Source organism: Leguminivora glycinivorella, chromosome Z (genome assembly GCF_023078275.1).
Source record: "Leguminivora glycinivorella isolate SPB_JAAS2020 chromosome Z, LegGlyc_1.1, whole genome shotgun sequence".
In the NCBI taxonomy this organism is placed as follows: Eukaryota; Metazoa; Arthropoda; class Insecta; order Lepidoptera; family Tortricidae; genus Leguminivora; species Leguminivora glycinivorella.
In genome coordinates, this window is record NC_062998.1 from 33,889,185 (window position 1) to 33,913,436 (window position 24,252).

Genomic DNA, 24,252 nt, shown 5'->3' on the forward strand with positions numbered 1-24,252 from the left:
TTAGGTAATAATTATCTTCCCCAATGAGAATACGAGGTTTAACTCGACTTTTACACACATATTCCTTAATATGAGATAAACGTTTACAATTTAAACTTTTAATTGCAGACAAGTTTTGAGCTGGTAAATTTAATTTAGACACTTTACGCAACTTAATATTATAACTATTGTTATTATTTTGTCCACTTATCTGCGCGATAACGTTCGGCACAGCTGATTGATACACCTCGAGTCCAAACGCATCGGTAAACATCACAGACCGCGGATTTTTATTTTTAAGACCTAACTCGTCCGCTAAATCAGAGTCTATCATAGACACAGATGCGCAATCGTCTAAAAGGGCGTAGGTACTTACGGTACCCTTAGGTCCACGTAACTGCACTGACACTACTTTTAACATAACGTTGTCCTCACAAGAAGATTTATCACAATCCGATGTAACGTGCGCCACGGTGTCGGGGGCCGGGGTTGCTGGCTCGGGGGCCGGCGGTTGAGCCTGCGCGGGGGCCGGCTCGGGCGGCGGGTCAACGACCGCGTCAGCTGATTGTGATGACGTAGGCTTCTTGTAGTGTAGCATCTTGTGGTGTGCGAGTCCACAACCATCTATGTCGCACACGGGCGCAGGGCAGGTGTCCCTGTCGTGTCGTGACGTCAGACAACAATAACATAGTCCTTGGGATCTGACGAACTTCCATCTGTCACGGCGCATGGCACGTTTGAAAACACGGCAGTCGGGCAGCGGGTGAAATTCCTTTGAGCAAAATTTACAATTCTTATTTTCCTCGACGACTTTTGTTGTCAATATGGGCCGAGTTATACGAACTTTGTTATCACCGGAGTATTTCACTGTAGTTTTTATTTCACTCGACTTGCTTTGTTCACGTGCTTGTGTCATTCCAACTAGTGACAGCATTTGTGCTTCTTGTTTAAGAAACTCGGAGATGAGGATCAACTTAGGCTGGTCTTCCTCTAACCTTTTGTATGCGAAATCAGTCCATTTACCAATCAGTGTGCTCGGTAGCTTGTTAAGAACAGCTGATGCGAGCTCGGGACTGCGTAGGTAATCAGGTTTATTTAGCGCACCTATTGTTGCTACGCAGTTATTTACTTTTATCGAAAAGTCAATCAACTCATGCTGGTACGACGTGGGTAACGAAGGTAGCTTCTTCAGCTGCGTCGTGAGGTTCATGATGATGACATCCGATCGGCCGAACCTTAACTCGAGAGCTTCCATGACGGCTGCGGGCGGGGTGTTGCCGATCAGCAGTGCGGTAACCGTGTCCTTGGCGTCGCCTCGCAGTGCTTTGCGTAGCCTCTCCAGGTTCTCAGAGTCAGAGAATTCACAGACTCTGGTAGATTCCGTATAAGACTTTTTAAAGTGCAACCATTCGACGCTGTCGCCGCTGAATATAGGTAAGTCACGTGGCGTAGACAGGCGGCTGAGCAAACGATCCTCACGCTTGGCTGACGAGTTCGTCATGATATCCTTTAAGGTAAGCGCTAGTTCTCGAATGCTGTCACTTGGAACAGGTTGCTGGACTATAGGTAAGTTGGCGGGTGCTGGTGCAGGGTGCTGGTGATGCTGTGGCTGATAAGGCGCCTCTGGCTGCGGTATGTAAGTAGTTTCGTCGTGACCTTGACTCAACCACTGTTCGACGTTCGACCGCGCCCTGTTGCTATGCGCGCTTCCGCTCGCTTCACTACCGCGCTCATTCTCACTCTGCGATTCTTCGGCGTCAACTTGAGCTAGATCAGCTTCTAGCTTTTTATCAATAAGGGCCAGCTCAATCTGAGCCTTGGCTTGAGCGGCTTCAAATTCCAATTGCTTACGCCGCGCAATTGATGATGACGTAGATAGTTTTGACTTTACTGACGAAACTGAACCACGTACACTTTTTGGTGTTTCCATTTTCACTTGTTCCCTATCCTTCGACGATTTCACTTTAAGACTATCGGTGCCGAGGTCTAGGAATTTATTAACTATAGGTTCCGCGGGTGTAGGCGCGGGCGCGTTGCTCGATGAACTCGCCATTTGCGCATTCGTGCACTCGAGTTCGCGGCGATACTGATTACGCGTTTTAATCTGCGATTTTTGCACTGGTGTCCTATGCATCACTTTAGCACAGATTTGGTTCGAATGACCACTTTATTGTAGGTGACAGGTTAAATTAAACGCATAATTCTGAAAATACGATGCCAAAAACCGTGGTACGAGCGAGGAGTCAACGCGGCGGGTCTCAGTTCGCGAAATGTACAACTACCTTCATTTTACTTAGGTGCAGCGCATGACTTGGGCTCGCTACCCACCATTGTTTTTATGTAGCTTTAATTCCAAAGTTTTAATCTAGATGGCGTTACATGTGCCAAAATAAGTAAGCAAACTTAATAAATAAATCCTAAAGTACAGTTCACATAAAACATATATGCGTCGCCTACATAGTTGAATTCAAAACTGATAAATTAAAAGTAAAAAAAAATCGTTGAAATTATTTTTGACTTTCTGTAAAAAGGCTCGAAATCCATGTAACGGCTAAAAAAAACTAATTAGTCCGTCAGTTAGATTCTCAAAGAATTTTTCTCAAACATGCAATGAAATATTGTCTTTACGTTCCTTAAAATGGGCTGGGAAGTATCGCTTTTTGGGCGCAACAACTCGAGAGGACTGTAAAGGGATTTCATATTATTTTTCAGGCCTAGGCCTGCAAAGTAACTTTTTTTTATAAAATATTGTCCTTTAGAGCATTTTTTTTTATTTCATTGTATGTTTGAGAAAAGCACTATACATGCCTCGGCGTGAAAACGGATTCTCGGCCTCGTATCCCTATCCGGCCTCGCTCGCACGCTCGCTCGGCCGTATATACCCACTTGGCCGGAAATCCTCATTTTCCCGGCCTCTGATGTAATGTACTATTAAACACGTATTTTTTTTTCTTTTTTCGCGTAAACGTAAAATGACGACGTGTCGATGTGACGATGAGTTTCGCGAATCGCGTGACGTCACGCCTAGGTACAATTTTTACTTACAAGTAACGTCACAAGCCCCCACTCCGGAACTTTGATGCTCTATATCTTTGTATTTTTTCATTAATTAGAAAAAGCGAAAAATATGTGTTCAGTATTTTTGGACGATCTAACTGACGGACTAAACAGAATGCCATTTTAACCCCAGACGCAAAAACGAAGGGGTGTTATAAGTTTGACGTATCTGTCTGTGGCATCGTAGCTCCCGAACGGATGAACCGATTTAGATTTAGTTTTTTTTTGTCTGAAAGCTGAGTTAGTCGGGAGAGAATCTAAATCGGTTCATCCGTTCGGGAGCTACGATGCCACAGACAGACAAACAGAGAGACAGACAGACAGACAGACACGTCAAACTTATAACACCCCGTCGTTTTTGCGTCGGGGGTTAAAAATAGAACCGAGCGAAGCTCGGTCGCCCAGATACTGTTCACTAATCAGTGCGCGTCTTAATTTAATTTATTTATTCAAATACGTAAGTTTACAGTACTTAACCAAAACACTTACATATTAAATTAAAAGTACTTAATTACATTAAATTTCATGCATGTCAAAATTAAAACTTATTTCTAAACATTATTTTTATCTTAGTTTCCTACTCCACTCTAATAGTTTCAGTCACACGTCAGATCACATGCAACGTCAAAGAACACCTCGCCTTTGTCTTTGGTACTCGAGTATTCCCAAGTTGTATCAAGTAACGAGTTGAAAATATTCCGTCCAATGGCTGGTCATTTTCAGTGATACATTTTGCATGTTGTTTAATTTGTTCGAGAGTTCTCCAGGAAAATAGCTAAAATGTTGCCCATGTGTATGAGAATGACCTTTAATATTTAATTTTTACATATTATTTAATACATTAGTATTCTACTCACGACGCAGTACAAAATGCAATGATATTTTCAATAGTTGCTTTGGCAAAGGAATATTATTTAGATTAAGTATCTAGGCCTCAATAATCTTCTGCGACTTGTTATCAGCATTCACATTTGAATACCCTAAATGGCTCCTGAAACAAAACCACACTTTATTAATATGATAACGTCAAAATGTCTAGTAAAATACTCTTATTAGGAGATTGTTAAACAGTAAGACATTTTAGTTTTAGCGCAATATGTACATATACTCGTAGCTCACAGCAACGATTGACAATGAACACAGCCATGCTTTAGGTACATTCATTCCTAAAAGTTTGAAACATCATATGTTGCTTATATCACACTAAGATTATGAATTAAATAGCTAGGTAAGACATGTAGGAATATAAACTTTTCAGGGACTTAATTAGATCACATTCAAGACTCTACGAATATGTAGGAAGACTAGGAAGTAAATATATATAGCGTTTCGTGACTAAAGGGTCTCTGTTTCATGAGCAATTCAATTCAATTCAATTCATTTATTTCAAGGACCAACTGAGATCATTGTTGTTAGTACGCAATTACATAATAATTAAATATATGGTTAGTTAGTATTCTACAAAACTAAATTTTCTATCAATGTCATTACAAAATTAGAATAAATAAATTAATTGAAAACCATGGAAGCGAAATTAAATCAAATATAACTAAAATAAATGTCAGTAAAACAATATTAGTAAATTAATTCACGTAGAATAAAATAAAATATATTAAAAATAATAATAAGTTCCGAGATATAAAAATGTAAAATGTCAAATTTGATAAAATCTCACTTCCTCCTTTCATACATCACCTTACAAATTTTACGGATGTCAGTGTAGATATTTGACATCGCGGTTTAGATGTATATTACAACATCGGTTCAGATAAACACAGTCTGTCCGTTCAGATATCATCTTCAGAATGCTGTTGGTACTGGCGCGAATCCGGCGCACCAGGGATGTACATCGTTTTCGCATAGTCGCGTAAAAACAATCCACCTGCGCCTCAGCAAACATCCCTGATGCACTGCAGTATGCGACAGCCCCATCAGCATCCTGAAGGCGTTATTGAACTGAACACGAAGAGCACTGTACCTTGTTACTGCAAAATTCGCCCATAGGCCACATGTATATAATGAGGTACAGTAAGCCCTGAAAAGAGTAACCTTAACTTGTTTAAAGCATTTAGCGAACCTCCGTGCGATCATGTTTGCTCTAACAGACAATGCTCTCCGTTCCCGCTCAATGTCTGTATCGTCCTTAAGATCAGATGTCACAATATGCCCGAGATATTTGAACTGTGACACTACATTGAGTACTTCCCCGTTTAGCTTTAGTGGTGGGATATCGCATGGGCAACTGTTTCTAACCTTAAAGACCATACATTCACTTTTTTTGACGTTGTATTTCAAACCGTGACTGTTAGCATACCGCTCACAAATACCTATCAGCCTAGTAAGCCCAAAGGGAGAGGCACTCAGCAGCACCATATCGTCGGCGTAGCTGATATTGTTTACGCACACCCCATCTATATGGCACCCGATGCGGGCGCTACTGAGCTCCTCTAGCAGTGCATTGACATACAGATTGAAGAGCTTAGGCGATGTTAGTCCGCCCTGCCGCACTCCGCACTTCAATCTGTATTCCTCCGAGAATGCTCCCGCCCACCTAACGACATTCGACTGATTTTGATACCAGTACTTCAAAACTTTACTTAAGTCTGGTGGCATGTTAATTTCATTCAGTTTTTGCCAGAGAATATCATAATTAACCATGTCGAATGCCTTCGATAGGTCAAGGTAGCATGCGTATACATTTGTTTGTCGGTCTGTGTAGTATTTGACAGTATGCTTTAAACTCAAAATTGCAGCTTCCGTGGACAAACCTGATCGAAAACCGAATTGATTATCGTGTAACTTTAGATATCTGTCAATATGAGAACTAAGCAGACTGTCAAACACTTTGGCTACTATGGTCGCAAGCGAAATCGGCCTATAGTTGTTTCTGTCGCTAATGTCACCGGTTTTGTTTTTTACTATTGGCACCACCACAGTCTTCATCATGTTGTCTGGCAGGAAAGCGTGTCCTATACAAAAAGTGTACAGCATGGCCAGTACTCGAGGAAGATGCGGCCCAGCATGCAGAAGGTGCTCAATACTGAGGCCATCATGACCAGGAGACTTACCCCTCGTCATAGTCTTAATGGCTTTCTTAATATCATTAGCCGTAAACTTGGTAGTAGTCCCCCGGCCATGAGTACCAGCATCCGGCACCCCTGGCGACTGTGTTGATGCCAAAGGTGACTCAACCTGAAAAAAGCTTCTAAACATGTTGGCAATATCTTCATTGTCACTGACACCCTCGACGCTCACCGGAAGGCCCGGCTTGGAATTGAGTCTATTTGTGGACTTCCAGAAACTCTTAAAATCCCGATTAGAATGGTGCTTACATAAAATATCTAACTTAATTTGTTCTTCATTCTTTTGACACCACTTTAAACGGGATCTAAAGATTCTTTTGCTTTCACGCATTTCCTCAAACACTTTCCCTTCTTTCGGTTTAGAGTACCATAACCAAACCTGAAACTTAAAACGGGCCGTCCTATGAGCTTCACTCACGTACTTGTTCCATCCAGCTATAGGTTTTTTTTCTTTTTAACGACCTTCGGCTGTCCACTTACAATTGCTGATTCAGTTAAGGCACTAATTATCTTATCGTAAAATTCCACAATAACTTTATTATGACTAGGTTCCGTACAGGTGTGATCACAACACTGAAGCAACTCCTGAGGGAAATCAATTGTACTTAATCTTTTATTGCATTCGCTGTTGTAGATTGCGACTTGCTCATAGTTTCGTTCGCCCCATACTGCCATATTTGACTCATTAGTTATATCCACACGACTTATTTTAGGCTTTATTGTTTGCAAGTCGCATTCCACCACCAGCGGAAAATGGTCTGACCAGACAACGTCATGACGTACATACACGTTCGTAACCGACCCCATTGCCGACACGCTAGTAAGACAGTGGTCCAGCCAGCTCGTCGACCCATGAGCATCACTTATAAACGTGTACATACTGGATTGTAAGCCCAACTTTTCAATGTCCGCACAAATCCATCCCTGGTCTACACAAAAACAACAAAGTTCATTGTAAAACAATCCCCCGGGATGCGCGTTAAAGTCACCGAGTATGTACACTGACTCTGTAGTATTATTGTTTACTATGGCACTTACTGTACTCAGGCAATCCGTGAAATCCGTTAAGTTTTCGACCTTATCTGTAGGCATGTACACACTGAACACTAAGAATGACCTTTGACCTATAGCAATTCTTTCTTACGCGCAATAAGGATCTATTTATAATAATACTTGTTGGATTGATCATCAGAAAGGACCTTAAATATTGACCTTACACTTGATTCTTGAAGCATAAAGACCATTTAGGCAATTTAGGCATATAATAGAAATGACTTAAATATTATCAAAAATACCTATTTATATTTTTGTACATATTTATAGTATCTTAAAAATATAAGAGATAATATTGTCTTCGGTTACCGCGATAGTTACTCATGAAATAAAACTATGGAAACGGATTAAGTCGCGTATAATGAATTTACAATTCATCCCGACGTTTCCCCCCATATGGTCACCCGTTGACCACGAACGCTGTAAAGTGTTCGAAACGTCGGGATGAATTGTAAATTCATTATACGCGATTTAATCCGTTTCCATAGTTTTATTTCATGAATATAAGAGATATTAAAATATACATATTATTACACATTCTCACAAAATATATTAATTTGTAATACAGATTCAAAAATAGAATATAACTACACAATACAACTACACAATACAAGAAAACAAATATAATACATATCATATTGTTCAGGGTAATCAGGGTTACTAATGTAAGTACTCATATTTTGCCCGGAATGTCATTTTAATTTGTAGACATAAGTATCTAAGAATCTGTTCTAAACTCAGTCACAAATACAAACGTTATTTACGGCCATGAGAAATATAATATTTTTGATTTCAATTAGAATTAAGAGTTGCTTTTTTCCCAAGTAATAACATACAATGCAATATTTAAGCTAAGATAAAGATGGTGTAAAATGAGGAACCTCGTGTTAGACCGTGTAGATCCAATCCAAAACAATCTAAAATATTACTGAAAGTACATTTAATCTTGTATACATACAATACACACCACTTGCGGCTTAAAAGCGGAAGTCTATTTCCAACTTGTCTTGACTACCACTTGTAAATTGTAACTTGTAGCTTCGAGAAATGGGCCCCTGCTCAAAATTTAGCGAAGGTTATCCTAAAAAAACCGGCCAAGAGCGTGTCGGGCCACGCTCAGTGTAGGGTTCCGTAGTTTTTCGTATTTTTCTCAAAAACTACTGAACCTATCAAGTTCAAAACAATTTTCCTAGAAAGTCTTTACAAAGTTCTACTTTGGTGATTTTTTTCATATTTTTTAAACATATGGTTCAAAAGTTAGAGGGGGGGGGGACGCACTTTTTTTTTCCTTTAAGAGCGATTATTTCCGAAACTATTAATATTATCAAAAATGATTTTAGTAAACCCTTATTAATTTTTAAATACCTATCCAACAATATATCACACGTTGGGGTTGAAATGAAAAAAATATCAGCCCCCACTTTGCATGTAGGGGGGGTACCCTAATAAAACATTTTTTCCCATTTTTTATTTTTGTACTTTGTTGGCGGGATTGATATACATATTGGTACCAAATTTCAGCTTTCTAGTGCTTACGGTTACTGAGATTATCCGCGGACGGACGGACGGACGGACGGACGGACAGACAGACATGGCGAAACTATAAGGGTTCCTAGTTGACTACGGAACCCTAAAAATGGAATCTACTAATATCACACCTCAACCTTCAACCAAATATACTGTAACATCCAGCAATATTGACCACTAATTTGGCAACACAAATCTAAAATCGAAGAAACCGCTTCAACTGTTTCTCTACTCATACGACATAAAATGGTTATAATACGTAGGAACTACGGAGCTGACATGTATGTTGAAGATCGGATAAGTAAAAGGAGTCAGACATTCGTATTCAGAAGCGTAAGACGCACATCTTATACGACTGCTATTACATAAGGTCAAGCGGGGGAACTGCGACTACTAAAATAAAAGTACAACTTTGACTGCCTAAAACTACTATCTACGGTAATTGTAATGACAATTGATTGCCTTCAACCTGTAGATTAGTTATTTAGGTCTTATTTTTTCTGACTCTCATCCAAAAATATAGATTCCGTATAGTTTAAAATGCGATTTTTTATGAGATGGCAGAAATAGTTATAATTACCCCGCTGAGGGGGAATTCCAACTATTGATAATAAGTTTCGTTATTGTGAACCTACACTGGTAAACCGGATATCGTGTGGTTTGTCGAAGCGTAAGAAACCTAAATAAAACACTCATTTTTATGTAGGTCTATCGGTTTGTGTAAAAAAACACTTACAAGATGTCAGCGGGGTAATTAAAACTGGTCTCCATACTAAGTAGTGATGGCAATCGTGCCTATTAGAAATCTGTCTATACTGTGTCTATAGGTGCATACCGTATACCCAACCCACGCACACCTTATTCTCTGTTCATAATCAGACCAATAAGGGGCTAAATGCTTAAAATAATCGATAATACACAATGACGTTCAATAAAATATACTTTTAGCCCTTTCCAGAGTCAGAGTCACTAAATTAGATAATATCGATACAAAACCTCGAATCGAGTACATCACTAGTGTAGTTGATTTTCATATAAAATATGGCGGGGCAATTAAAACTACCAAATAGTCGAAATTAGCCTCCATCGCAACTTAAGCGGGGCAATTGTAAAAGCGGGGTTCTGAAATTGTAATAATCTTAATTTAATTGCTGCTAAATAATTTTATTGATGAACGTGTAATATTTATAATATTATTAATAAAATGTCTATGTCTATGTCAATCTAAACTATCGCTTAAATACTATTAAAACATGAAAATCAGATGATTGAAGGACATACAAACATAAAATTGTTTATAATTATGCAACTAATTGTAGAATAAAATGTTAAATCACTTCAAAACCATATTTTTTATGGAATGTTTGAGAGGCTGTCTCTCACGCGCATACTACCAATTTCGTCGAAAACTACACGGTCGTGTAGATCAGAGATCATTCGATCTATCAACACCATCTATGGTGAAATGATGATAGAGCTTATACGCTATCTGGACATATATGAAACTACAGTAAATGATGTAAAATATGGAAGATATTTCCAGTTTTTCCCCTATTGCCTTAGATGGTCAGTCTGCTCCGACTTCCGGTACCTTGGGTCATTATTCCAAAATGACGGAAGCATCGACCGTGACGTGAAAAATAGAATAAATGCGGGATGGATGAAATGGCGACAGGTCTCAGGGACAACATGCGATCGACGGATGCCCCTTAAACTTAAGGGGAAAATCTATAAGACGATTGTGAGGCCTGTTGTATTGTATGGATCTGAATGCTGGGCGACAAAGGTGGAGGATGAAAGGAGATTGCACGTAGCGGAAATGAGAATGTTGAGATGGATGTGTGGAGTGACCAGAATGGATCGGATCAGGAATGAGTATATTAGGGGAAGTTTGAAAGTTGCGCCTATAACGGAAAAGATGAGGAGTGGCAGGTTGGCGTGGTACGGTCATGTAATGAGGAGGGATGAGTGTCATATAGGCAAAAGAATGTTGGAGATGAATGTTGATGGATGGAGAGGGAGGGGTAAACCCAAACAACGATGGATGGATTGTGTGAAAGAGGACATGAGAAAGAAAGATGTGAGTGTTGAGATGACGAAAGATAGGGGAGAATGGAAGAGAAAGATATGTTGTACCGACCCCACATAACGTGGGATAAGGGTAGGAGGAAGAGAGATGGAAGATATTTCGATTAGTTACAATTGCCCCGTAGTTACTATTACCCCTACTGACCTTAATCTAAAATACTTTATTCTTTATCCATAAGATTACGCGCATGGGTCGATGGGGTATCCAACTTCGTTCAGAACATTTAAGATGCTTTTGCATTGGAGTCAGGAGTTCTGTTACGAAGATTATTGTCGTACAGTGGGTTGGGTGTAACTGAGACTCCCCGAGGCGCGTTCGCAGCAGTGGACTGCGGCGCCCCGCCTCGGGTGGGCCGCGCTCCGCGCCGCCTGTACACGGCTGGATCACTGCTGCAAGCAAGTCGTTGAAAGGGTTCGAAACGATCTCGCAAACAGACAACAACAAGAGCAAAAGTACTTATACTTGTTGCGACGACATACTCGTAATATGAGAAACAAAACAGAATTGCTGTAAAACGAACTTATGATACAACCACAAATTAAACAAAAAGAAGAACATATTACACCCTTGGAAATGAAATTAAAATAATTTTTAAGAAAAAAAAAACCGCCGCCTTAGGGGTTCTGGTGAAAGCTACTTGCGAATGTTGGATTATGTAGAAATGTGTAGGTATTTTTTAAAACTGCTTTTAATGCTTTAATTATTTGATGGCAACACAAATGAATATATGTATACCGTTAAGGTTTGAGGAGTTTCCTCAATTCCTCATGAATCCGATTATAAGACATCGAAGCTTGACAAAATGTGACTTGAAAACTCAATAGTTATTTTTAACAAACTAAATAAATGTCACTGTTCTGAACTTAAATGCATGCATATATTCTTATAAAAATACCAAAGTCACTATAAGCGTGCCGTTCAGATTTGAGAAGTTCCGTTCTGACCATCACCAGCAGTTCCACTGCACCAAATGTCACTGTTCCGTACGTAAATGCATGCTGTTCCTTAAAAAACACAAAAATCACCATATGTGTGCCTTTCAGATTTGAGGAGTTCCCTCGATGTCTCCAGGATCTCATCATCCGAACTGGGTTCTGAGAAAAATGGGACCAATCTGTATGCATAAACATTAAATAATTTTTTTTTTTAAATCGGTCCAGTAACGACGGAGATCACGTGGAACAAAACATTAAAAAAAAACAGACGAATTGAGAACCACCTTCCTTGAGAGATTTGAGGCGGCGGTTAAAAAAGTCTCTCGCACTTACAATCACCAATGAAAAAAAAAAAACACTCTTCAGAAAAAGCAAGTTGTGACAAACTTGATGACTCGAAGACAACCATTAGTACCATTACATACAATATAGTAGCATGCAGCGTTTCAGGTAAACACTACGAAGAGAACACGGAGGCATGCTGGCGTTGACTTGATGATCTGAGAAACTAAAAATATTATGAAGATGAACTTCATGTATGTGATAGATGATGATAATATTTGTTCAAAAAACAATTGTAGCCTAGACTACATTTCAGCAAATGCGACTCGCAATTTGGTTGGAAGCTAAGTCAATGTGGTATAGCTTAGAGGCAATATGTTGTCCCTTTACTAATCGTATTGTAAGGTTCTTGCTGGGTAAGACATACTTACACATATGAAGACTAAATATGAAAAACCTATATTTTTAAAATTTTCACTTTTAATTCAGACGGTTGAGTTTCAATTGTTTTCATCCCACTTGCATACATACTTCCCGTCATATTTAATTCGTTGTTATTGTAATACGATGAAAGATGATAGATTCTTCTAAGTTCATAGGTATTTACTATGTATACTTACTTAAACTTAGGCTGGGCGAGAATTTTGTGCGTGAGTAGCATCGCCGCAAGGCAAGCAAAGCTGAACATTACGGTTATGCTGATCACTGGGTTAAACTGTAATATAAAATAAACAATTTTTAGTATAAAGCATAGTATAATAACTAAAAAAAATAATGCTTTCCTGTAGTCGCCCATAAACTAAAACACAGTGTGTTACCAACAAGTGGACTTTTTTTAAATGAACGTAATCATACATAATTATTTAACTTAACCATGCCCTTAATTTAATCAATAATTAAAAATTTTGACTTTATAAACTTTCTAACAAAAATGTTATTGCCAGCAATGTACGGCACACACTTGTCAAGTGAGGGCAATGATAGCTCATAAGTATGAGCAAAGACATATATAACTCCGTATAGATAGACAGATAAGGTCTAAGAAAAAAACGTACCTCAGTACCATACTGAAAAAGGTACGGTGGCCTAGATGGCATTACACCTTTTGGGGTACGCTCAGCTAGATGGCGCTAATATTAATATTTGACATTTTAACACATATCAAGCTAAGAATATGGGCCAAATTGTCAAAACTGAGGTTCTAAAGTTCTAAGCATGTGTCAAGAGATGGCAGTCTATGCACTGTGATTACACATTGTACTTCAACAGTAACTCTCTATAATTCTCGATCCTCTTTGGTATGAGCGATGTGAGTAGTGACAATTAAGAAGTGCACGCGTTACATTGAATGTTGGAATTTCGAAAATTATTTTTTTAATTAATTTAAATAACTGTTGCTAATTGCTAATTGACTGTATTATTATTGGTTTTAATAAATGCCCGGGTGGTGGTAGCACACTGTATATGTATTTCAACAATGATCAAATGTAAAAAGAAGTCGGTTAAAGATGGGTAAAAGTGATAGATTTAATAATTGAATACTAGCGAGTAGCGACCCACCCCGGCTTTGCACGTGTTTTCTACATATAGGTAAACCTTCCTGTTGAATCACTGTATTTATTTAAATCTTGATCAAAATCGGTCGCGTAGTTTTAAAGATTTTAGCATCCATATGGAGTTAGGGACAGACAGACAGACAGTGAGAAAAGACTTTGTTTTATACCAGGGTAGTGGATGGAGGGGCGATTGAAAAATAAGGAACTCATGAGCTTACGTCATATTTCGCATCTGTTTGACTTGTAGGTGTACGTTTATCATAAAAGATTCATACGCAGCACTGAAAATAGTTACCATTACTGAAAATAGTTACGGAGTTTAATTCCTGTTCAAATTAATTAGCTAAACATAACAGGTAAGTATTCGTTTTTAATAGTAGGCATAATTCTGTGCTTGTAATTTTTTTAAGGTTTTAGAATTATATATTTAAAATATGCCACCCTAGGAAAACTTCTTCCTACTTTGAGTGTTCAAAATTTCAGTACATATTAAATGGAATTACATTTCGTTAAAAGTACTTCTAATGAATAGAGCCCAATTTGCATAGAACCTGGCGAGGTCGTATTCTTATGTCACGAGTGATAATAGTGGCGCTATAAAAATGGAAATCACTATATGGAACAATTCGGGAATTTCGTGTTTTGTACAGTTAACTAGATGACACATTCGTTTCCTAATGCGAATGTTTCCTTTGTTTTCATGGAAATATTTGAAAATATTTTATTTGTATGTATGTACCTTTCAGAAATTTTAATATCTATACCGAGCATACTGTAGCTACTAATATTTAGGTAGTTATAATGAAATATTAATTTTCCAAGTAGGCATATTACAATGCGCATATGAACGTCAAATAAAGCTACGCCGGCTCTAACCCTACGCCTCAGCCTCGAGAAGATTTCAGTCCCCCCTCAGTTGGAGGAGGGTATCCACTATGGGCCCGGCAAGAAACTCGGCGGGCCACTTCTTTTCAAAACATTACATCTTCTAATTAACATGCATTAAAAAAAACAATATACAATTTAACATGCATGGTACTCTATGGAAATTAATTTCAATAAATTATACAAAGTACAAAGCTACTATGATTAATAAGAGATGTTAGAGATGTATAGAGTCTCTAAGTGTCAAAGTACATCTAAAAAAAAAAAAATATATACATGACGAGTTACTCGATGGACTTGAGGAAAATGACCCGAGTTGGGTGTGACATCGTCACCAGTAGTAGGTATGTAATAGAAACAATGTACATACCTACATACAATCATACATATTTATTATTTATAACAATTATAACGTCCGAAGCAATACGTAATTAGAGACGGATAAGCGAACTTTGTTACCTGGTTAGCACACTCGAAGTCCCAATTAATATTTAAAAGCTTTTCGTAAAGAGTTACAAATCTGCTGAATTTGCAAACTTCTCCACAGTATGGTATTTTCAGTACGTGCGGTTCTTGGATGTCAGTGAAATTTCTGTATGATATTCTTATGTAATGTTGGTTTGTGTTATTCGCTGAAATATAAAAGAAGGAGAATATATATACATCCTGGATTTCATACGTCAATTGAAAAGTAAATTTGTCTGCAGCTGATTGCAAAGTTGCCGTGTAAAGTTTTGGCGATAGTCACATTAAACCAACAAATACGTAACATGATAGGGTCTTTATGTTTCTGCACGTGTCAGACGAGCGAACTGTTCAGCAAAGCAAGCACATTATGGACGCCTTTCGCGCCTTGTCTCGGCCGTGAGATAGTATACCCGCTAGGGTGGAGCGAAAAAACACTTTTCTGGAATTAGCAAACCTAATAGTTATCAATCAGTGCCCCTTAGTCTATGAAGCCTTTGTGCAAATTTTCAGCTTTTTAAATCAACATCTTCTGCCTCCGCATTAGGGTTGAAATTTTGAAAATCTCATACAAACCTAAAAATTCCCCATACAACCATTTCAGTCGCAAAATCTTCAAATCAGTAACTAACTGTCAAATGTGACATAACGCGTGGTAACGGCGTGCAAACAATGCGACCGTATTGATACAATAACAAAATGTAGTCGTCGTGTGCACTCGTTACGGTAACAAAATGTGTACGAATTTGTGGCTGTCAATGTCACTGTCAGAATGACTTTTAACGACACTTTATTAGTCGACGTTTGCACACATAACGGTAACAACATGTGGACGAATTTGTGGCTGTCATTGTCACTGTCAGAACGGTTTCTGACAGTGACATTGACAGAATTTGTACACACATGTGTAGGTCTGATTACCGAACTGCTCCTAAACCACTGTATCCGCAAATGACAATCTGAAATACGAAGGTTTCTCAAACTGTCTTGTGAAGTTGTGGACTGGTTGCTTTGAATCATTTAAATATGAGCGAATTAAATAATAATAAACGACGACGACCATTTAAGCACTCTTCGACATTTTATAGAAATGTGGGAAAGTTAAGAAAAGTGCAGAATGATAATACAAATAGATAAGCACTTTATAGTTACTTAATGTATTAAATATATAATTTTTAATTCTTATTGATAAAAATGAAGTGTAGTGTTGCTTTACACAATAAAAGTAGGAATCAAATGAAATAGAGTATTTACTGTGATATTAATAGAATTTCTGTTGCGCAATGATAGTTTTTTTCAGTACAGATGCTGCTTTTTTTAACGCAGTAGTGCGAGCAAATCAAGCAATGATTCATTTCTTGTCTGGTCGAAACTCTTAGCTTAGATTTAGGTACTGAAAATCGTCGTACGATACACGTGCGAAAAGGACATTCACAACTCGTGTCGATTTAAAACACTCCCTTCGTTCGTGTATTAATTTATTGCTACTCGTATCGATTTTCCTCTTTTCCGCACTCGTATCTACAAGTATTTTGTTTGGGTTACAAAAAAAACACATTATTTACTCTACTACGTTTTATTTATGTCTCTTTAACATTACAAATTTGTAGACACTTATCTATACAAAAATCTTGACAAAAGAAGTACAGATCGCTGAAATGAATGTTGATACTTGATAGTAATATTAATGAAGACTACTTCAACAAGTGTCAATTGTGAAATGCCGCACAATACTAGTTGCTCTATAGAAGACCATAATAATATGATCCCCGATCCTTTACAACCCAGCAGCTCGGTACGCACGTTACAATTTTTTTTTAATCTTCTTTAGTGAGGGCAACTGAGTACGACGGCATATTTAATTGTTTATAAAGTTTGAGGATACCTGAAAAAAATGAATACAAGAAGCCATTCTGCTTTCGGTCACGCGTGTACGCTGCGACCATTTTGCGACCGTTTGTTGACCGTTTGGTGACCGTTTGGCGACTGTTTTTTACATGGAATATTACCGTCTTAATCCATATTTTAACAACTTTATTGGTTTTCTAGGCATTATTTTTATTATTTCAGTATAGTATATGCACCAGAGCACTAAAACTTCACCAATCAATATACATAACACGCAAACACCGAGTAGTCAATAATATTATTACTGGTTAAACTGAGGTAAATTGATGGCGCGTTGATAAATTTAGACTTATTTTATGAAATCACTCGAGCAATTTAATTGGCCATGGTAATTAGCCCACATTATATTACAAATGCAAACAATATTTATCTTTAACAAATTCTTACGCCATTACATTTTAATGTCAAATGATTCTATTTCTTTTTTACTTTGACGTCTCTGACAGTCGCCATTTGAAAAGAATGAAATGAACGAATGATTTTGGGAAAGTAGTCGCCAAACGGTAACAATGTGTGCACGCGTAGTGCACACTTCTGTCACTTCTGTGACCATTTGTGCCTGTTACCAATCGTCCCCATTTGGGTCGCCGCGACTAAACGTCGACCGTACTGCGACTAAGCATTGAGACCCGAAGACCTGTGTGTACACAAAATAGGAGGATTTGCGTAGGAACGGCGACCGATTATGGTTATATGGGTCAACTTTCAGATAAAAAAAATATTTCGCCAGTATTATGTTTAGTATATGTTATTGATACATATCATTATGAGAAACTACAAAAAGTTGCGAAAATAGCGTCAAGAATCGCCAAAGTTTGTTTAGTTTCAGTACATTTGCCAAAATAGCCGCTAAAATACTGAAAATTGGCGATTTTTAACGCTATTTTCGCAATTTTTGGTAGTTTCTTGTAATAATATGTATCAATAATGTATACTAAACATAATACTGCCGAAAAACATTTTTTATCTAAAAGTTAAATTTTCAGGTTTGTATGAGATTTTCAAAATTTCAAACCTAATGCGGAGGCAGAAGATGTTGATTTAAAAAGCTAAAAATTTGCACAAAGGCTTCATAGACTAAGGGGCATTGATTGATAACTATTAGGTTTGCTAATTCCAGAAAAGTGTTTTTTCGCTCCACCCTAATACCCGCTCGACTACTAGTATAATTAATACGGTTAGAAAAGGACGGACTACCTCAAAGACGAGCGAGATACTGTAGCACACATCATGTCATGCCCTACAGGGACTATGATTATTACACTGCACGATTTTCCTAGAAATTTCATGATCTGGTGAATTTCACGGTCGACCGCCGACAGATATACACCACAATAAATACAATCACGTACGCGAACGAATGTTACGGTGCTTTTGCACGGGCAATACAATTGCCAGCAATTTACATACCATAGCCGCGTTTGTTCAATACGCACCAACTAAGTATGGAGCAAACGCGGCAATGGTATGTAAATTGCTTGGAATTGCCTTGCCCGTGTAAGAGCACCGGTACTTACAATATAGAAGCTCCATGAGAATGGTGGACGTGTACACAGGGCAGTTTCCATCAAACATTCCAAGAGCATTCAGAACATTCGCCACGGTGATATCGTGGCCGCTGTACAGAGACAGTTTTACAGTCTTGGAGTAGCCCTCCGGGTAAGTCAGAGAGGTGTTAGCCATGTTCATCACAATCTCCTGGATCAGGGGGCCGACCTTCAGGCGCGCTAGCTGTGGTGTCATCGTCGGAAGCCGGAAACTGAATCATAGTAAATTAGCAAAATTATAGCCTCATCAAATTCGAAGATTAAGTAAGGGTCGGCTCACACCGGAATGGAAGCGGCAGGCAGCGGTCGGCAGCGGCCGGCAGCGGCGAGCAGTGGGTGGCAGCGGGCGCTGCCAAGGTAATTTTAAACTCTATCTATATATGAAATAAAACTATGGAAGCGGATTAAATCACGCATTCGTGGTCAACGGGTGACTCTCACCCGTTGACCACGAATACTGTAAAGTGTTCGAAACGTCGGGATGAATTGTAAATTCATTATACGCGATTTAATCCGTTTCCATAGTTTTATTTCATGAGTAACTATCGCTATATATATATATATATATATATATATATATATATATATATATATATATATATATATATATATATATATATTATAGTCAAATCAGGAAAAAATTGGATGAAAATATCTCTGGATAGAGGGACTCGAGGAAGCTTTTACCCAATAAGGGATCAGCGAAACAAAGAATTGCAACAAGCACATAAAAACTTATTTTTTTCTAGGAGATCACTGAATAAACAAAGCTGTAATAAAGTGTCGAAAGGGCCTCTACGTGTTGGCTTCGGCCCCGCGCACGCCGCCCAAAGGTCCGGAATACCATTGTTCCGTGATGGGAAAGACATACAAACAATAATGCTCGTCGACATCACCATCCCCCATGATGAGAATCTCGTGAAAGCCGAGAAGGACAAGTCCAGTAAGTACCTAGACTTGGCTTACGAGATAACCGCCATGTGGAATGTTGATTCGACGATCATTGTCCCGATAGTCGTTTCAGCGAACGGTCTTATAGCAAAGAGTCTCGACCAACATCTCGAGAGACTCTCGCTAGGTGGTTGGATCAAGGGTCAGATGCAGAAGGCGGTGATCTTGGACACGGCGCGGATAGTCCGACGGTTCCTCTGTCTGCAGCCCTAACCACCGGCAGCTTGGGCCCTGCCCCGCTGCTGGCGGCACCCTAGGTTAGGTTTTTTATAATGTGTTTATATATTTTGTATTGTTTTGTATGTGGTTTTGTATTTTACTTTTATAATCATATTATAAAAATACCTAGCCTAAGAATTGAAATGATTAAAGAGAATAATAATATTATCCATATCCATACTAATATTATAAATGAGAAAGTAAGTGTGTCTGTTTGTTTGTCCGTCTTTCACGGCAAAACGGAGCGACAAATTGTCGTGATTTTTTAAGTGGACATACTTGAAGGGATGGAGAGTGGCATAGGCTACTTTTTGTCTCTTTCTAATGCAAGCGCAGCCGCGGGCAAAAGCTAGTAAAGTATACATTTCATTTGCATTCCATCACTTCATTTACATTTTGACAAGTGATAAGGTGTCAAGTGATTGTATTTCATACCTATAACAGGCCGGCTCTCGCATTTCGTCAGGATACACGTTATGAGTCCAATTTGGTAATGTGAAGTTGTAGAACTTCTCAATATTCAAATTACTGAAGACACTTAAAATATCATAGTAATCCTTTATCTTCTTGCCAGTGTAAGCAGTCATGTAACTGAAAAAATAGCGACAAAAATTATAACAGCAAAACCAGACAAAAAAGATATATATTATGTTATATCTTCAGTCTATCTGGAGCCCATTTCTCAAAGCTACAAGTTAAGATATACAAGTGGTTGTCAATGTCTAATACAACAAGTTGGAAATAGACTTCCGCTTGTAACTTGTAACTTTCAGTCTTGAGAAATGGGCCCCTGGTGGCAAACAATCATACTTTAAGCAAAATGTATGAAACATGTGTTACATAGAACATGTAGCTTAGCAGCCATGCTTAATTATAAAAGGCCAATCTGTTATTGTACTAATTGAGAGCCTTTTGGAACTCACAGAGCTTGTTGCCTTAAATGATGAATGTCTTTTGGCCTTAAGGTTACTAAGCCACTAGCACACATTTGCATCCCTTAAATTCATGTTAAATACCTTAATCTTAGCCACATAAAAACAATAAAAATAACATGCATTTTCATACTAAAAACTCACTCCATTAGGTCTTGATATTTAGCTAATCTTTCTTTATATTCCTTTGAATTCTGGTATTCTTCAAGCGCCTTATCATATGCAGCACATTTTCTTCCCATAGCTAGAACTTCATCCCGTTTTTCAGGAACGGTATGGACGGGAATTGGCTGCCACATTAATTTATCATTCCAAACGGATTTTCCTACAGGCGGGTACATTCCTGAATATTTAAATATAGTTTTTATTTAGAAACAGATTGTATTGTTTATTATTAATTTAATAGAAATATAAAGGAATTAAGGCATCCTATGTACTCACTCAGTAAATGTTAATGGATTGTTTACCATCACATTTAAGACAACTGATTGTAGACAGAACAACAATTCTTCTAATCTATTGTTTATAACAGAAATAAGTAATCACAATCACGAGTGCCCTCCAAAGGTAATGAATAGATATTTTGTGACAGCACTTTTTTATTCTCACTTAAGTAAGTATATGGTTCAAATTAACCAGTCAGTAGAGTCTTATGATATTGAACTTGAAACTTAATAAATTATGAGACAAGCATCACGGGCAGAAGTTAAAAATAAAACTTTTATTGCAAAATTGCTTTACCAATGAAACTCTGTTTATTAAGTAAACATTATCCTACCTGCCAAATTAGCTTCAACAGACATTAATGTGCGATCCACGTCAGTAGACCTCACTCTAATTTCAGTTGGATCAAATATTGGAGACACCATTTTCTGTAAGACAAGTACATTAATCCGCTAATGTGATATTAAAATATATAAATTAGCTAATTCAATACAAATTGTAACAAATATAAATAATTAACATATTTCCTGACTTATAACTGTATGTTACGAATAAAAAATTTCATTTCATTATCTTATTTATTTGGGTTGGTACAATTTATCTATGTAAATCATTTAAGCTACAGGCCAAGTTTGATATTGTGTTTGGATAAATCGGGGATGCAAATCGACACCAATCCGAGTAAGAATGTAAAACTTAATGATTATGATATATATACTTTTCATGATTTACTTTAGTAAATGTGATAAATAGACATTGAGTTTGAGTACCAGGGAAGAAAATAGCATAATATTTATACCAAAATTAACCCATAAGAGATTAACATTAAACTGTGATTAACTACTGAACTAATTTTAATTAAATATGGTATAGTTATTGTAGTTGTAAGTCCTGGGATGGAATAGTTTAAAAAAAAAAATATGTCTTAAAACCTTTGCTGTGGCAACTAAGTTAACTTGTACATAATTACTTTGTCATTCAGCCTAAAAGGGGAACAGAACCTCTTGTAGGGGGAATCAAATGAGTACATCTTAGGAAGATGTATGTAATCTAATTTGATATTTAATGCACTATTACTATAATCACAATACAAAAAAAAGTGGAGAAAACTAAAACCGATCAAGATTTGATAAAGTAAACTGACAGTGGGCATATGAATTAGAAACATTTGCTGCTATGAGGAAAAAGAGAGTATGTGAGAGACAGCAAATATTTTTTATATAACAGAACAATTATACAAACAATAATTATGTCAAATCATCATGATCACTTACCCCATATCTTTCCCTGAACCACTTCCCTAGCGCGTAGTGTTGGCGCTTGCCGGTATTCGTCAGCTGGCCGAACTTGACCGGCCACAAAGACTCATTCCTGTATGGATCGGTAGGATACATGTCTACGGGGCTCCTGTCGCCATGTCTAAATATTACAGCCGCGTAGTGCACAACCAAATCTTCTTGCGGGTCTTCGCATAGCGATACGCTCAGTAAGGTTAGGATAATCACAAATCCGAACATTTTAAATGCACATCAAATTTAATTATCCGATGAAAGCTACGTTATTGAATTGAATAGAATGTTATTGTTATAACGAATTAGAAAAAACGGTTACAGGAACAGCAGGATCTGTACTGTTCATCATAGTAGGCTTGTGTCAGGGTTGCCAACCGTAAAGCAAACTTCCTCGTACGTATGCAGCTAAAATTCTCGTATTTAGACTTTCAAACCTCGTACATATAAAAAATATTATTATTATGCATCGAAAACGTGTTTAAAACAAAATTAAGCATATTATACTATCGGGACCACTCCGTAAAGTGCCTAAGAAATGATCGCACCTCACCGCGTCTGTAGTTTTTTTCACGTAAGTGATAGCGATAAAAAAATAACACTGTCGCTCTCACTTTCGTGAAAACATTCCAAGGTGCGGTGCGGTGTGGTTGTTGAAGCGATAGCTGCCATAGACAATCATCGCGTAAATGGTGTAAAAAGATTCAAAATGCTAATAATATATATCCAATTGGCGATATTATCAAAATCTCGTACATATTTGTACGAGGTTAATAGTATCCTCGTACCTCGTACGTAAGACCGTAAATCTCGTATTTGTACGAGGAACCTCGTACGGTTGGCAACCCTGGCTTGTGTCGTTCATTCGTGTCGGTTTTTTGTCCACACATCAAAGGATCTTGGCGCCAATGGCCAACTGCGTTTACACGTTGGCGCTTCATTCAGTTGGTCGTCAGCCGTCAGAGAGGACTATGCCAATAATAGTGTAGATTTTAGGAAATAAAATAACCTTGCAAATGTTTAATGTATTTCCTAAAAAAGATAAATGTTCTTATCAGAATATTCAAAAAATTGTTAATATTGCAAATAATTTAATTTTACTACGGGGTTATTATTTTTTAATATTTTTTTCTGACAACGTTGACCAAGAATTTCCTAGATTTTTTCATTCCACGTCCATCTTTCATGAAGAGCCAATGAATGGCCAAGGGGTTTCACAAAGGGCTGGTGGAAATACCCATCAATGACCGAAATGAACTGAATCTTTCTATGCTCTGAGAATCGGTCTTTGCTCATTTAGTTCAGTACAGGATCGGCGAACGCGAGTGGTTTGGATCGAGAACGAATGTGTGACTGCGCCGACCGAGAGCGAGAGCTACTTAGCAGAGCAACAAAAAAAGTCAAGTTTTCATATTAAACTTCGGTTACTTACAACCTTTCGGCCCGGAATGTTACTATCTGTGGACTATTCGTATCATTTTGACACTATTCGGTCCCATTCGTTCTGATCTTTCCGACCGCAATGGTCGCTGGTCTAGCTGAACTAAATGAGCAAAAGACCTAAAAGAGCGAACTAGTTCGTGAGAGCGACTGAACGAGATCGGAGCGCTCCGATCAACGAACGAAACGGCACAAGCCTACATCATAGCATAGCAATTAATCAATAAAGTATACGAAAATAAATTGAAACGTAGGCGGTAAGTAACCAAGCCACGTTTATTTCCAATCGGAATAAAAGTATGTACAGTTTTTGCTAAATTCCAACATCAAATGCTATAAAAAGATTCAAACGACCGAGACTAGCCACAAGGTAGACTAGACAAGATTTATTTAAATACGGCTTCCCAGCTGCACCCCCCGCAGCTACAATGCACTTGCACTACAAAAATAACACAACTATGGAACACAACAGTCAAGTTAACACAACTGTCAATGTCAAAATGTAAAACTTTTTTATAACCATTATAAAAACAGTTCTACACGACACAATTTTAAACTCAAGCTGATTAAATTGTCTCTTTTAAGTGGGATCGAAAAAAAACCGGCCAAGT

The 24,252-nt window shown here is 37.9% G+C and overlaps 1 protein-coding gene across 5 annotated transcripts; it reads right to left on the minus strand.

Annotated features, from left to right (window-relative positions):
- Positions 1-3,317: 3,317 nt before the first annotated feature.
- On the minus strand, positions 3,318-24,095 carry LOC125241835 (prostatic acid phosphatase-like). 5 transcript variants are annotated; one of them, XR_007178774.1, is made up of 9 exons: positions 22,187-22,716; positions 21,247-21,340; positions 20,613-20,811; positions 19,972-20,127; positions 18,337-18,578; positions 14,906-15,078; positions 12,626-12,720; positions 3,894-4,027; positions 3,318-3,811 (listed from the first exon to the last, which is right to left on the minus strand). XR_007178774.1 is itself a non-coding variant. In XM_048150485.1 (9 exons), exons 2-9 carry the CDS (start codon positions 22,427-22,429, stop codon positions 3,964-3,966), a joined length of 1,266 nt encoding a protein of 421 aa, XP_048006442.1. In that variant the 5' UTR covers positions 22,430-22,465; positions 24,040-24,095; the 3' UTR covers positions 3,831-3,963. The 5 variants fall into 5 exon arrangements, 3 of the variants coding, with proteins under 3 accessions (XP_048006442.1, XP_048006441.1, XP_048006444.1); XM_048150485.1 differs by lacking the exon at positions 3,318-3,811 and adding an exon at positions 24,040-24,095 and having other exon boundaries at positions 3,831-4,027; positions 22,187-22,465; XM_048150484.1 differs by lacking the exon at positions 3,318-3,811 and adding an exon at positions 23,947-24,081 and having other exon boundaries at positions 3,831-4,027; positions 22,187-22,465.
- Positions 24,096-24,252: the final 157 nt, after the last annotated feature.

Coding starts and splice junctions, on each gene's coding strand:
- LOC125241835 (XM_048150485.1), bottom strand. CDS start 22,429: ATGTTCGGATTTGTGATTATCCTAACCTTACTGAGCGTATCGCTATGC. Junction 21,341..22,186: donor GGTTCAGGGAAAGATATGGG/GTAAGTGATCAT, acceptor CTTGTCTTACAG/AAAATGGTGTCTCCAATATT. Junction 20,128..20,612: donor AAATATCAAGACCTAATGGA/GTGAGTTTTTAG, acceptor CTATTTTTTCAG/TTACATGACTGCTTACACTG.